The sequence below is a fragment of the Manis pentadactyla genome, chromosome 16 (genome assembly GCF_030020395.1).
Source record: "Manis pentadactyla isolate mManPen7 chromosome 16, mManPen7.hap1, whole genome shotgun sequence".
Taxonomy (NCBI): domain Eukaryota; kingdom Metazoa; phylum Chordata; class Mammalia; order Pholidota; family Manidae; genus Manis; species Manis pentadactyla.
Window position 1 is genome coordinate 4,360,444 of NC_080034.1, and position 16,068 is coordinate 4,376,511.

General features: G+C 36.8%; 1 protein-coding gene across 3 annotated transcripts in view; it reads left to right on the top strand.

Annotated features, from left to right (window-relative positions):
• Nucleotides 1-16,068, top strand: part of PHIP (pleckstrin homology domain interacting protein) — a 132,244-nt gene that overhangs the window by 34,854 nt on the left and 81,322 nt on the right. For all 3 annotated transcript variants that reach the window (XM_036886307.2, XM_036886311.2, XM_036886321.2), the window contains 2 exons: nt 14,979-15,200; nt 15,495-15,595. In XM_036886307.2, the coding sequence (XP_036742202.1) occupies nt 14,979-15,200; nt 15,495-15,595 (323 nt within the window). The remainder of the gene's footprint in view (nt 1-14,978; nt 15,201-15,494; nt 15,596-16,068) is intronic.

Here is a 16,068-nt window from a genome sequence, read left to right on the forward strand (position 1 = left end):
TAAATACAGTACTGGTTAAGTTATTAAACAGTCATCGTTGTACTTATCGTGCTGTGGGTTGGAATGTGTAGCCATCCATAAGGTCCTTGAATTCCTTTGAAATAAGAAAATGGGAAATGGAAGTTAAAATGAAAAGTCCTCTCTCTCTTTGAAGAGAGCAGCTGTGAATTTTGCACAGTCAAGACAATTAGAGATTCTCCTTTTAAGTAAATAAGCCTGTAAACTTAGATTTATTTATATCTGGTTCTCTACCAATATATCCAGTTACCTATAAAACTGCTAAACAGCAAGATGTGGAAAAGAACTTTCATACATAACTTTTCCATGGCTCTAATCTACTTTAGGCATTTGTAGATAATTTCTACATTAGTATTCTCTCCTTTTGCCTTCTCTTTTATCTCCATTGTTCTCTATGAAGCAAAATGAAAGTGAAATTCTCTAAATTTTCTGACAGATTATTTGTAGATTGGAAAATGGTTATATATTCTCTCAAGTGCTTGATAATACCTATCTATAACACTAATTTGCTCTCAGTTGGTAATGGAAGATTACACTGAGCTTTTTCAGTGCAGTATACTAAATTTAAATTCAGTTTTCAAGACATAAAGTAAATTTGGCATTTCTAATATTTAAAAGCATTCTTTCAAAAAATTGTAATAAATTGAAATAATGAGGAAAAAGCATTACAGTGTGTTTCTGAATTTCATGTTGGAGGGTGTAGAGTTACGCCGTTATGTTGAGATGATAAAAATCTGTAACTTCCTAATTTTTGATGTTACTTGAGTAACTAGTTGGAATTCTTCCTTTACAAATGATAGGGATGGAAACTTTTGTTTGTTGTGCTTTATGAAGCATTGTGTGTTTTAATTTGAATTAGATACCTAATATCTTAGAATTTTGTGAGGGAAAATACCATGAAATAAAGTGCTGTTGGTCCCTCATGGTTTAGTTAGAGTGGTAGATAGAGTTGGAAGAGCTCTGAGCAGGCTTAGCAGAGTGCTGCTGTAGGTCAGTCCAGCCTGCCCCTTCCCCGTAAGTAAGCTTTATTCAATCCAGGTGTGCTTAGTTGCTTTATGTCTTGTCTGTGGTTGCTTTGGCACTACAGGGGCAGAGTGGGTTGGTTATGACAGAGACTGGCGGGTTTAAATACTTAGGACAGCAAAGCCTTAGGTGATTATTACCTGGCCCTGTACAGAAAAAATTAGCCACCCATATTCTAGACTTTTAATTCCTGCTTTTAAGAGCATTTGATTGGGTAACAGGAATGATGGGTGAAGAGGAAGCCATTTTCTGATTGTTTTAGTTAGTGGAAGACACATAAATAAAGGGAAGAAAATCACCACTATTATTGTATATGGTTTTCCAAGAGTCTAAAATTATTGCTATTTTATGTATGTGGCATAATATAATTCTCATTTGTAATTGTTTATTGGTGATTTGCAGTTAGAGATTCCAGAATGTTACCTTGTGATAAGAAATGCAAAGCTACAGGGTACTGTTATTTAAAATTGTATTTTTATGACTGTCACCTCAAGTGGCAATAGGGTTCCTATGTGCTCACTGTTTATATTCCTTCATAAAGTGTGCTGCAGGTGTGCCTCCTTCCACAGGGAACACACTAGCCACTGACTAGTGCTTTGAAGATCAGTCTTGAAAACTGATAGAATAAGGCATTAGGATGGTAGGTCATGACCGGCCAGTGATGGTTCCGGTGAGAGAGCACACTGCTGTTACTATCGGAGTAACAGTGCAACAATGTTCATTGTTCCCTGTTTGTGCACACTTGATCCTGAGGCGATACAGGTTTTGAACTCTGTATGCAGATTTTTTTCAATAAGTGTATTGAAAATGTTTTTGTAGATTTCTGACAATTTGAAAAACATTTTTCTCTAGCTTACTTTATTGCAAGAATACAGTATATAATGCATGTAACAAAAATAGGTTTAATTGATTCATTATTGTTAAGTCTTCCAGTCAACAGTAAGGTGGTAGTAAATAAATTTTGGGGGAGTCAAAAGTTCTATGTGGATTTTCAAAACTGTACCAGGGGGTGGGGTGGGTCGGGGTTGATGTTCAAAGGTCAACTGTATTTGTTATCTTAAAACCATTCATGTTTATATTATTAAGGTTCTTGTATAGATTTAGTTGAAGGCTTTTTCCAAGAGACTGACTCTCTCTGGTCCTTTCTGACGAGGCACAGTTAGAGGCAGTATAGGTAGAGTGATGGCTCAGCACACCAGCTGTGGCATGAAATGGCCTTGGCTCAAATCTCACAGCTCTACCACTTCCTGGCAGTGCTGCTTGGACAGACTGCCTCAGCCCTTTAACCTCCAATTTTTTCATCTCTTAAAAAATGACAGGGAGGGGAATAGATACTGATAGTGCCAACCCCACAGGATTTTTGTGGGATTACATGAAATAATGCATATAATTAGTATAGAATAAGATATGCAGTAAGCAGTAATTACGTTTGGTTTTATACATAGATGTAAATAAATTTTAAGATCTATTTTATTTTCTTACCCATTTAAAATCTCACTTATAATATGTGCTATTCAGATTTAAACTGAAGTCATTGTAATTGATAAGTGCAATTCTGCATTAGGAAAATTTGTCAATATTTTATACTAGAATATTTTAATTATGGATGTTTCCCAATAAAATAATGAGAAAAAACCAGGGAGGGAGTCAAACTTGCTTCCTAATTCTCTTTCTCTTAGTTTTTAAAATTTTTTACTTGGTTTCAGAATTATTGCCTCAAATAATACTTATCAAAGAAAAGCAAAAGTTAATTCATTATCTCAGGAATAAGTCATTCACTATAATACAAAAGTACTTTGAGAACTATAGAAGATGATTTTCCCCTTTTTCAGAAATAAAATATGTATCTCTTTTTAAATAATGGGAGAAGAACATAAAATAGCTCCAAAAGTACACTAAGTTATAGTAAAGACAGAGATTGTGATTCCCTTAATGAACAGTCTTTTAGGAGCCAGACACTGTTCTAAACATTTTGGATACAGAAAGGAAAATCAGGGACTCTGTCCCTGGAGAGTTCCCAGGTTGCCGACAGACGATGCGGATAGCGTGTGATGAGGAACTTCCCAGCAGCTGCCCTGGCTGGAAGCGTCAGGGAGAGGTGCCCACTGCAGGTGCCGTGGCCATGGTGAGGGAGGTGCCTCGGCAAGCTGGGCTCAGCTGACTTGAGCTGATGTTGCAGGCTTAGAGAAAGGCGTTCACAGACTGGGAGAATGTGACATGACTGTGTATCATTGGACATGGCACAGAATAAATAAGTATGGACCATCATTAAGCTAAAGTTAGAAGCCTTGGTGGGGGACAAAATCAAGTTCCTTTTGTGACATCTGAATGAGTGGATTTCTTTCCTGAAGGCAGTGGAGAGAAAATGATGGATTTAGATAGAGGAATGAGTAGAATTTGTTTTTCAGATGATCCTTTTGGCATTATTGTAGAGGATGGGTTGAAACTTAAGTCTTTATACAGAGGAATTGGTAAAAATGGTTAAAAAAGATCTGGTAATTATCCATGAAAGAAATCCTCAGGAGTTTACAGAGTTACAGTGGAAGTAGAACTGGAATTAATAAGATTAAAAACAGAATCTCTAGTATTTAAGAGATTCATTTGAGTGTAGGGAGGATTGGGAGGGAAGAATATAGGATCCAATGTTAACTTGAGTGGCAGGTTAGATTGTCCTGTCATTTACAGTGGTAGAAGTTTAAGTGGAGAAGTTTGCGAAGGGTGCAACATGTTGAATTTCAGAAATTTAATGCATATAGCAAAATAGAATGCTCAAGAGGCTTTGGGACCTCAGGAAAGAGGGAGGTCAGAAGATTTAGCTTGGGAATCATTGAATATGAAAGTTCATTATATAACCTCATATGTAAATAACACAAGAAGGCTGAAATTACAGCTTTTAAAGCTGGCAAAAGAAAAGGAGTCAGTAACGAAGACTGAGAAACAGCTGCCTTACAGGAAGAGAAAAATAAAGAAATGAAGTCTTAAATTAAGCCAAAGGATTAGTATTCCTTGAAGGATGGAAATCTAAGTAAACTAGAACTGAAAGGCATCTTTTGGACTTGGCAAGGCCACTGAAGACCTTGACAAGAAATGTTTTTTACTTTAGTAGTAGGGATAGGAGTGAGATTGCAGCGCCTTATGGAGGGTTGGGAATTGAAAAGTTGAATTGAAGACACTTGCTGTAGACTAATATTTCAAAAAGCTTGACAATTAAAAAAAAGATAGGCTATTATCTGAAAGTGGGGTTGACCAGCACTGAACTTCATACTTTTCTTACAGGCCTACCTTAGAAGAGGTAGTGCCGGTTTGGTTCCAGGCTGCCACAGAAATTAAATTGAATATTGCAATAAAGTGAACATTGCAATAAAGCAAGTCAGATGAATTTTTTGGCTTCTAAGTGCAAATAAAATTTATGATTACAGTATACTGCGGTCTATTAAAGTGTGCAGTGTCATTATGTTTAAAAAACAGTGCACATACCTTGATTAAAAATACATTATTGCTAACAAATGCTAACCATCATCTGAGCTTTCAGGGCATTGTAAACATTGATCACAGATCATAACAGATAAAGTAATAATGAAAAAGTTTGAAATACTGCAAGAATCACCAAACTGTAACATAGAGACACAAAGTGAACAAAGGTAGGAAAAATGGCATTGACAGGCTCACTCACCCCAGGGTTGCCCCAAGCCTTCAATTGCAAAAAAAACACAATACCTGTAAAGTGTGGTAAAGCAGATACAATAAGATGAGGTATACCTGTATGTTATATTTTGTTACTAGGTTGCAGTGAATTTGTTCAGATGTCTGTTTCTACATTAAGTTGTGAGTTTCTTAATAGCAAAGACTTTTTCTTAAACCTTTTTAGATTTATAATGCATTACATAGTATCTGGTGCATATAGTAAGCATACAACAAATGATGAATGAATCAGTCAATCAGTTAAAGATCTAAAAATGAATAATGTCCTTTCTTGCAAGAAACTTAGAATGTATTAGGGGAGATATATGCAAATGTCTCTAAGACATATTCCCTTCTGTGCTTCGTTTACACGGGTCTTCTTCTGTTCTTCCAAACTTGTAAGGTTCATTTATGACTTCAGTGCCTTTGTGCTAGCTGTTCCCATTGCCTGAAATTACCTTCTTCAAAACACTCTTCTGGCTGATTTCTTCATTTGTTCAGATACCACTTTCTTAGAGACCCTTTCCTTCCCTTCTCATACTCATCACTGCCTATCCAGTTATTTGATACATTTTTCTTATAATACATATTCCTATATTCTTTATGAAGAATGTATTATATATATAGTGTGTGTATATATAAGGCTATGTTACATATACATATATTCTTGAAATAAGTCTCAAATTCTTATTTTTAAAATTTGGGTTTTATTTTATCTTACTAAACTCCATGAGGATAAACAGGGACCTTCACTGGTTTGTTTGTAACCATTGAGTAAAATAGGAATCCATGAATATGTACTGACTCTCAAATAAATAAATGAATAATAAATGAGAGAGGAAACTCTTCTTTACAGTAGGATGTCAGCTGATAATTGTAGAAAGAATGATGGCTTGGCAACCATCATCGTGGTGGATATGTTTTTGTGTCAGCAATGGAAGCTAAGACTGGTAGAGAAGCTTGGTTTGAAAGTCTTGGCATAATCTTTCATTATGTTCCCACAAGATTTTAGTTAGAAGGGGAAAAATTCCAACTTTACAGGGAGAAATCTTGGAAATATTAACATGACAAGGTTAACTTCATTAGTGATGGGCTAGGTTGACATTGTATGTCATCTGAAGTGGTGCTCTGAGAAAAACAGAGCACCTTGTCTTAGGGATTTCTACCAAGACAATATGACTTGGCTCTGATCATGAAGAAACACTAGGCAGCCAAGTGAGGTTCAGAGTCATCCTAGGGAATGTAAGGTCTGTACTCTGTAGACTTCTGAGGACAGATGCAACACAGAAAGCCTGAGGAGGTATTTCAGATTGAAGGAGACTGAAGAGACAGTATTACTAAAACAGCACACAAAAATAAATGTATATGTTACAGTATGGGATCATCAGCCAAAAAGGAAGAGGAACATTGTTGGGATAGTTGACAGAAGTGAATGGAGTCTATGGAATGGATGGCAGTTTTACCAATACTGATTTCCTGACTTGTGTAAATGAGCATCCTCGTTTTAGGGAAGTATTCACTAGGATACTCAGAAGTGATGGGGCATTAAGTCTACATGTAGCCTGCTTTTCAGTGGTCCAGAGAAAGGTAATGGGTGTGTGTGTGTGTGTGTGTTGAAATAGGGAGAGAAGGGAAGGAAAAAAAGAAGGTGGTGATGGAGTAAGTGCATTTAATGCTAATAATTTATAACTCTGGATGATGGAGATAAGGAAGACATTGGTACTATTCTTGAAACTCTTAAGTTTGAACTTGAGGATTGTTTTTTGTAAGTGCATGGGAGGTGTAGTGTATGAATGATAGTGAATATCCACTTTTTGGTAGTAGTTGGAAGAGAGAGCTAGAGTATGCTAATTTGTAGGAAGATACGTTTGTTGAAAAACTAGATCAAGGGGAAGGAATTAGGAGAGCAGACCTAAAAAATTATGAGAAGAGATAATTGATAATGAATAGTTTTTTAAAATTTTGTTATCATTAATATAGTTATATGAGCAACAGTGTGGTTACTAGATTCCCCCCATTATCAAGTCCCACCATATACTCCATTATAGTCACTGTCCTTCAGTGTAGTAAGATGCTTTAGAGTCACTACTTGTCTTCTCTGTGCTATACTGCCTTCCCCGTGCCCCCCACTACATTAATGTGTGTTAACCATAATGCCCCCTTTTCCCCTTCTTCCCTGCCCCTCCCCCGCCCCCCAGTCCCTTTCCCTTTGGCAACTGTTAGTCCATTCTTGGGTTCTGTGAGTCTGCTGCTCCACAGATGAGTGAAATCATTTAGTACTTGTCTTTCTCCGCCTGGCTTATTTCACTGGGCATGATAACCACTTGCTCCATCCATGTTATTGCAAATGGTAGGTTTGTTTTCTTCTTATGGCTGAATAATATTCCGTTGTGTGTATGTACCACATTTTCTTTATCCATTTATCTACTGATGGACACTTAGGTTGCTTCCATTTCTTGGCTATTGTAAATAGTGCTGCGATAAACATAGGGGTGCATATTATGTCTTTTTGAAACTGGGATCCTGCATTCTTAGGGTAAATTCCTAGGAGTGGAATTCCTAGGTCAAACGGCATTTCTATTTTCAGTTTTTTGAGGAACCTCCATACTGCTTTCCACGATGGTTGAACTAATTTACATTCCCACCAGCAGCGTAGAGCGTTCCCCTTTCTCCACATCCTCGCCAGCGTTTGTTGTTCCTAGTCTTTTCTATGTTGGCCATCCTAATGGGTGTGAAGTGTTATCTCATTGTGGTTTTAATTTGCATTTCCCAGATAACTAGCGATGTGGAGCATCTTTTCATGTGCCTGTTGGCCATCTGAATCTCTTTGGAGAAGTGGCTGTTAATATATATCCTCCACCCATTTTTTTATAGAGTTATTTGTGTTTTGGGTGTTGAGGTGTGTGCATTCTTTATGTATTTCGGATGTTAACCCCTTGTCGGATATGTCATTGACAAATATATTCTCCCATACTGTAGGATGCCTTTTTGTTCTGCTGATGGTGTCCTTTGCTGTTTAGTTGGATGTAGTCCCATTTGTTCATTTTTTATTTGGTTTCCCTTGCCCGAGGAGATGTGTTCAAGAAAAAGTTGCTCTGCTCGTGTTTATATTTAAGAGATTTTTGCCTATGTTTTCTTCTGATAAGGAGTAGTTTTTAAAGAGGATAGATTAATAACTGCTAAAGATGGGATGTATAAAGAGCAGTTTATTGAACTACTTAGAAAGATAATTAGGTACACAGTGAACAGATTCTACTTTTTGGTATGAATTATTTTACCTGATGGATCTTGGTTAGGGAATGGGACTGGGTTCTAGAGGTATGTGATAAATCCTGGCAACAGGAAAAGAATGATGAAAATAGGGACAAGTTAGGAAAGAAAAGGATTGCTGGTTAGCTTTGACTTCCTGAATAAATAAAGTATTCATGAATTGTCAGTGTTGCAGCTTTAGTTTGCTTATCTTGTTCTCCATAATGGTACTGGGCATCTTGGGAGCAGGATCAGAGCCAGGGATGATCAGATTGGCACGAAGTTAGTCATTGTTAGTTTAGGTGGACAAGGGAGTGAGAAAAATTGGGCATGTTTTGAAATAATTGACGCTGAAGTTGAGGGTAATTTGTAAAGGGAATGAATGAGTTGTGATTGATAGGTAAGAAAAAATCGGGCCCCTCTTAAAAGACATTTAACTAAATTTTAAATTATAAGCAATTTTTAGCTGCTTGAAGGGCAGGCTACTTTTTAGCTTGAATAAGAAAAGGACATTACAGTATACATGACAAATACACATGATGTTTTTAACAGTTATTTTCTGGTGACATCAAGAAGTGAAATCAGACTCATAAAGCCATGTAATAACAGCAGGAGAACTCAGGATTCTCTTTGTTGATTCTGCTAAGGAATGCCAAATTCTCCAGGATATTATAAGTTTAAAAGACAAAATTTATTTTATTTTCATGTTAAAGTAGTAATCTTTAGTTGGTCTGCATGATTGATGCTTCTCTTTTAGCAGGCAAAGATTTACAGGTCTTTATAATTTTAAGGTCATAGGAGCAAAAGTAATCTGTACTGTTTATAAATGTACACAGGTTTCTTTTTTTTTTTTTTTGCTTAAAATAAGGAACTTTATTTTTTAGAGCAGTTTTGGGCCCACAGCAAAACTGATTTCTATCTTTCACTGAGTGCTTTTTTTCTAGCCAGGTACAATGCTAGACATTTTCTAGTTGCACTGCTTTTAGTCCTCAACAACCCTGTCAAGCAGACATTCCCCTTATGTCTGTAGGTAAGGAAACCTCGATGTATAGGGGTCAAAGACATTGTCCAAGGTTCATAGGCCAGGCTTCTAGACAGCCTGACCCCAGGTTCTCACCCGTGATTTCCAAAGGCATAGGCAGTAGACAGGAGTGGGAGAGCTGGCTGGGGAGGGGCTGGTGGGGCATGAGCCTGGAAAAGTGGGTTGGTACCCACATAGAAATGTACGCAGTTTTGTTTGCAGAAGCCAGCCGTTCTTTGTCATTTACTGCACCATTATGTCTATTACTTTCTTCATCATTGAATAGTTCACATAGTTGTCACCTCTAGTTATAGTTTAAGTAAATAAATAAATATAAATAAATAAAAAGTTCAGTTAAGCCCTTATTTAAAACTTGGCTTCCAAAAACCATTAAATATTGGAGGTGTAGACTTTAGGTTCTGCTTTAGTTTCTGTATAGAATTTAAATGATTTCTGTGTCTGTAATTGTTTCATGAAGTTTCATTACAGTAGGTAGGACATTTTTTCTAGATTATGAGGAGAATTTTTATACTCAAGTGCATGACATAGTGGATAGCCATCTCAGAGACTTGCAGAACTTTTCTTTACCAAAATACCAAAGCCAGATGTACACTAGACATTGCCTAGGCCTTAGCTATGGATAATGTTTCAGTATTTGTTTAGTCTGTTTGAATTTTGCCTCTCAAACCTTTTGAAGAAACTTTGCAGTTTAGGGATTGACAAAACAGGAACTTTGCTTGAATAGACAAAAATACAGGAATTGCCCACAGTATAAGAGATCCAGTTGCATGCTGGAAGGAAGGGTCTTTGGTATCATGGTTTCCATTGTCTACTTAAAAGATTTAAAAGAAATAACAATGATTTTGGAGTAAATGTCTGAGTTTTCTTCCTTTGTCCTAAGCTGCATCTTTCCCATATTGATTGATTTAAAAAACACATGGTTTTATCATTTTATGTGTGGCGTTAGGTGTGGTGGCGGTGGAATAGGGAAATTTATAAGGCACTTCACGCCAAAATCTTACACTTAGACAACTCTCAAGTTTTACGTCCTGCCCTTCCTTGCCAGGCGATTTCACAAGTAGTATCTACACTTGTTTTTTCAGCATAGAGTTAAGGTACTTTTTTCAGCTTTACCTTTGCACTGACAGCGATGTCCTGACATCAGGAAGTGAACACAAAGCACTGTGAATTTGGTATCACATTTCATGTGTGTCTGTAAGCAAACTGACCTGCACGGTCTTTTCATTGTGCTTTTCCTGTTTATGCTAGGTTTGTCATAAACAGACAGATGATACAACACTAATGAGCAGTTTCATAGTAATCACAATAGTTTTGCATTATTGAAAAGTGAGGCTAGTAGACCCACTGCTGTCTTTTGTTTGCTTACATTAAACACTAGCTTGAAACTTTGATTTAAAAATGAATTCCAAAGCAACATTTTCAGTTTTGCACCTAGCTTATGTATTCCTTAATGTGTGACTTACTGTGACTAAAATATTATAGTAACCCTATCTTGTCTGCTTAAAATGCTTCATTAGCTGATCACCAGGTCAAATCCAAATTCCTTAACAGACCTTTAAAGCCCTCTATTACCTTCCTCAGATAAAACCTTTCCAGCTTCATCTCTTGTTGTTCTCTTTTACACTTCATATGCCCAGCTCTCCTTACCTTGCTAGTCCCTAGTCCTAGCAACAAATCTAGATATCACAGAAGAAAGAACTACAGGCAGACCTCGGAGATGCCACAGGTTGGTTCCAGACCACCCCAGTAAATTGAGTATAGCGGTAATGAGTCAGATGAATTTCTTGGTTGTCCAGTGCATGTAAAAGTTTGCACTATACTGTCGTTTATTAAGGGTGCAATAGCATCAGGTCTCAGAAACAATATATGCACCTTAATTAAAACACTGTGTTGCTAACAAATGCTAACCGTCATCTGAACTTTCAGTGAGTTGTAATCCGGATTACAGACCATAACAAATAAAATCATGATGAAAAAGAAATACTCTGAGAAGTACCAAAATGTAACACAGAGACATGGAGTGAGCACACACTGTTTGGAAAATGGTGCTGACAGACTTGTTGACAGTAGGTTTGCCACCAGCTTCCATTTGTGAGAAACGGTGTCTGTGGCGCTCAGTAAACAAGGTGTGCCTGCACCATTCCCCCAGGCCTTGGGGCTTTGCTGAAAAACCCATCAGTTGGGGCTTTCCTAAAATCAGGCTGATTTCAGCAAGGCTTTCATTGTTGCTCAGGGTATTTTTTCTTTTTTCTGAATGCTCTTAATCCACTGCATTTCCAAACTTCAGTTTTTTGGCTTCCTTCTTTGGTTTCTCCCCCACCTCTTTTAGAAAACAATCCTCAGATATTTGTTTTACCTGCTAAGGTTAGAATCATCTGATTTCTTTCCTGTTTACTTAAAAATTGCTGTCTCTCTTATACCTGTTTTTCCTTTTCCTACATACATCTTAGAAGCTGACACAATCCTCTTGGCCAAGGCCAAACCCCATGTTTCTGCTGCTGATCTCCTCCCTTTCTGCATTCAGGTAACATTGCCTTAATTTTAATGCCCCTGACTTTTCTGACATCTGGGCTGAAAGGCTAGAATGTCCTACTCCTTGGTTTATTACTGACCTTGCTAGCATTTGAGGTAGGCTTGTGGAATGAAAGTTTGTGTGTTCAAATTCTCTACATAAATCCATCAATTTTAAATTTATCCTCTCACATTCAACTTTTAAAACACATTTATAGGACTTTCAAAAATGTTTCCCCAGTGAATTTATTTTTTTCCTTTTCAGTCCTTTTCAGTTACTTATGTGTTTTTATATTTGATAGTCATTTAAAAAAACTTAGTTGAATTTGTCATATCATGTTTAGTTTCACATTCTATAAAAATGAATGAACGATCACAAGTGATGGTGCATGATAGAGAAATTGCTGAAGGATACTTTACAGTTGTTGGAAAATCTGCTAGGAGTTCTGGGGAGCAGGGGTGGTGGTGAGGACAGCACACTGTTCTGTAGACATGGAAGGAGAAGGTGAAGAGAGATTTCCTTGAAAGAGCAATTGGAAGATTTCTTTCCTGCCATTCAGTGGAAGAAAAGAAAGGTTAATTGGGATAGTAAACACTGAGGGGGAAATACGTAGAGTGTGGGGGTGTTTTGTTTGTGTTTCTTAGCACTTGTCAAAATAGAGTAAAAATATAAAGTAGTATTGGTGAGATTACTAAATAATAAATTTAATAGGAATATAGTGGGGCTTTTTGTTAGATTTTAATTGATGAAAAGTCACTGGAGGCTGATTTAGATCACAGGTCTCCGTCGTTTTGTTGAAGCTGCCATTTGGTAAAAAAGCTGTGTGGGTTTTTTTCCTGTTAACATGAAAAATATGTGAAATACCTTCTATTGTGGAATGTAAAACAAACCTTATTCAGATACATAAGAACAAAATGAATTATAGTGGTATTGTGAAACATAATGAGATATCATGATTTTACTTTTTATATATTCTACCTGAATTAGCATACTTAAAATTTTATTGTGAATGTAGGTCAGAGCCAAATATTGCCTTAAGTTTCAGAATGCAAACAGTGAATGAATTGACTTAATTTGTAGAATTTACAGAAATTGAGAGTTGGGTAAATGCTTTGAAGCCTTTTTTAGTTCAACAAATACCTAGTGTGCTTCACACGTCCAGATGGTATTGTAAGACCAGCTTGATGAAGTCCGTCTGCTGTAGGGCCTTCCCTTCCCGCAGAAGAAGTGATGTAATCCTCATTCCTTTCATTTCCCAGACAGCGATTGTGTCGGTCTCCTCTCATCATCTTCTTGTATAATCTCAGTTCTATCACTCGTCCTCCTGCTTGTACTACTTTAACAACTTTCTAGCCACATTTACACTGATGCCAAGACGATGTCTGACACTCACCTGCTCGGCCACCTTAAGTGATCCCACTGCATACCAGACTCCTTAGAGTTCCAGAGGTCCTTGCACTTCCCTGCCTTCATCTTCATGCCTGCACCCTGCACTCTGCGTTAGCTTACCCACTACTTGTAGTCCCCTGAACTCAACGCTCACGCTTGCATGCCATCCATCACACTTTCCTCTCTAGCTGGCATATAGAGTATTTGTTCTTTTTGAAATAATAAGAATAAAAATACCACCAACAACAAAAGCAGTGACAGTAGGTAGTCCACACATGGCTTGTGCTGTGGTGCCAGGTTCTCCACCTTCTCTTACTCCTTTAAGCCTAGCAGCCACCCTGTGAGGTGTCAGTGCTAGTAAGTAAAGTGAGGCATAGGAGGCATATGTAACTTTCTCAGGATCCAGCACCTATATACAAAGTAGTTGTGCCAGATCATAGGCCCCAGTGGGCCCCAGACGTTTGGCCTGGGGCTTGTGTTCTAAACTATCACACTATGAGCATAAGACCATCAGAGCATCACTGCTTCAGGATTCCTTTCCAGATTCTACTTCTCCACCTCTCAGGAAAAACAGACTGCTCCCTTGTTTGGATCTCTTCTGATTAGCAGTACAGAATTTAGGACACATTGTTGCATTTACATCCTTTGGCCTTGCTTAGAAGGAGAAGAATACTGTGTCTTTGTATCTCATCCTTATTACACCAGTGTTTGACACATACTGAATCACAAGGCAAATGGATAAATAAATGCATGAATCACCAACTTTTAAAGGTAGAGGGAACCTTAGAGATAATCCAATTTAACCTCCAAATTTTATAGATGAAGAGGCTGAGATTAAGTGAATGTGATGGGAATACCAAATTTTAATGTGGATAAATCTCCAAAATTAAGTTTTATTACTTAATTTACTCATTAGTGATTGGTGAGCCATTTAATGTGCTTCACAGCTCAATCAGAATGGTTTTCTGGTTAATTTAGAGTGTTCTAGATGTGAGTAGAGCCTGGCTTAGGGTGCACAGCATTTAACATGTTCTGTTAATACCATGTGTGTGATCCTTTATGTGTCCTGTCTATTATCATTCACTTTTGTAGATCTCGAAGTACTTGCTGTTGTCATATACAACAGTGGTTTTTGGGGTATGTTTGTTTTTTTAAATTAGATTGGAAATGTAAAGAATTCTAACATGGAACCTTTGAGACCTATTGATAAGTTTTGTATTTGGGGGATAGATATATATAGGGTTAATGACAATACTCTCTACTTTTTATATATTTAAAACTTTTTAATAATGAAAAATGGGGGAAATAGGGAGAGGTCAGTAAAATAAACTTTCACCTATAAAATAAAAAGGAAAAGTAGAGAAGAGGAAAATAAAGCCTAGAAGTTCTCATCGCTACTTGGGCTATGTGAAGTTGAAATATTTATTTGTAAATATAGGTATTCCTAGAAAACTCTGTATCACTCACAGTTTCTTCCTGACTCTTATGCTGCTGTACCAGAGTAAACAAGTAATTTCTGTATTTTATTGACTTCATACAGATAAAATTAATTCTTTTCTGATGACTGGTTTTGGGCGATTTTCTGTATAATGTGTTTAGCTGAAGATCAGTAAGGGGAAACTTGCACATACTCTGTGTCCTAGGAGAAAAAGCCTAAATTATGGTACTTTGATTTCTATATAGTACAATAACATAGATAGGATAGGTCAATATTGTGTATTTGTTTTGCAGTTTAATTTTGTTTACTTGAGAAATCCAAATTCTTTCTCAAGATTTCAGATAGAGATTATGATGGATGGTGGGTTGAGGACCATAAGTAGATGTTGTAACATCCTGCTTCTCCTCTTAGACTGGTGGGCACACAGATATTCTTTTTAAGTGAATAATTTAATGAAATAAAAAGCTTTGCATAGAGGAAGATTCCTAACAATTATTTAACACTTCAGTACTTAAAAATACAATTGTTCGGAAGTGGACATAACATATGGGATTTCTTTATTTGTGTTAAGATTTGAATTAAAATTTACAGAGTAAAATTCTTTTACTATCCATTGTTATTTTAAGGGTTCTGATGACTGTCTTGTGAAAATCTGGGCAACAGATGATGGGAGATTATTGGCTACTTTAAGAGGACATGCTGCTGAAATATCAGACATGGCTGTAAACTATGAGAATACCATGATTGCAGCTGGAAGTTGCGATAAAATGATCCGAGTCTGGTGTCTTCGAACGTGTGCACCTTTAGCTGTTCTTCAGGGCCACAGTGCATCTATAACATCACTGCAGGTAATTGCTTTAATCCCTGTAATACTCTGTTTGATTATACTTAACAGTAAATTTTAAGTCACTTTAATAATCCATTGTATAAAGGCAACTAAAATAAAGAAAGGAATGTTTCTCCTTTCTTTATGAATACATTGATTTCATATAACATGGCAGTCATGACCTTTGTCTATTCTGGGTGTTTTCTAATAACGGTTCTTGTTAGCTGCTATTTGTTTGGTAAAAAGTGGGTTTATTATTTGGACTGTATCACTCTTCTTGTAAAGATTTTTTTTCCTTTCTTTTCTTTTTTTTCAGTTCTCACCGTTGTGCAGTGGCTCAAAGAGATATCTCTCTTCTACTGGGGCAGATGGCACTATTTGTTTCTGGCTGTGGGATGCTGGAACCCTTAAAATAAAGTCAGTCGCTCTTTTATTTTATAGAATAAATGTGTTTAATGGTTAAAATTGAACTGTACAGTAGTTAACTGTAGGAATAAATTTGTTTTTTCTCCTTGAATAAATAACATTCATTTGGGCTCTCCACTGACTTCTTTGGTATTTGCTTCCCTTTTTCTTTTCATACTTCAACAAAAGTTTGTTCATTAACATGTTTTTTTCTTTTTTCTCTCAGCTTTGTCCAAGCACTGGCTCTTTCCTTCAGAATATACCTGTTTTATTACCACTCCTCTCTGCACTGCTTCGTTTCATCTCAGTAGCTCCTTATGGTGCTGGGAACAAAATCTTAAGAGTTCCTAAGACTGCAATTTAGAATTATTATTACTTGTGTTACCACCACCTATAAACTTTAGAGTTCACTGTAAATATAGGGAAACTTAGGAAAACAGAACCGTTAAATTTTCACTGAACTACATCCAGGTAGATAGATACAT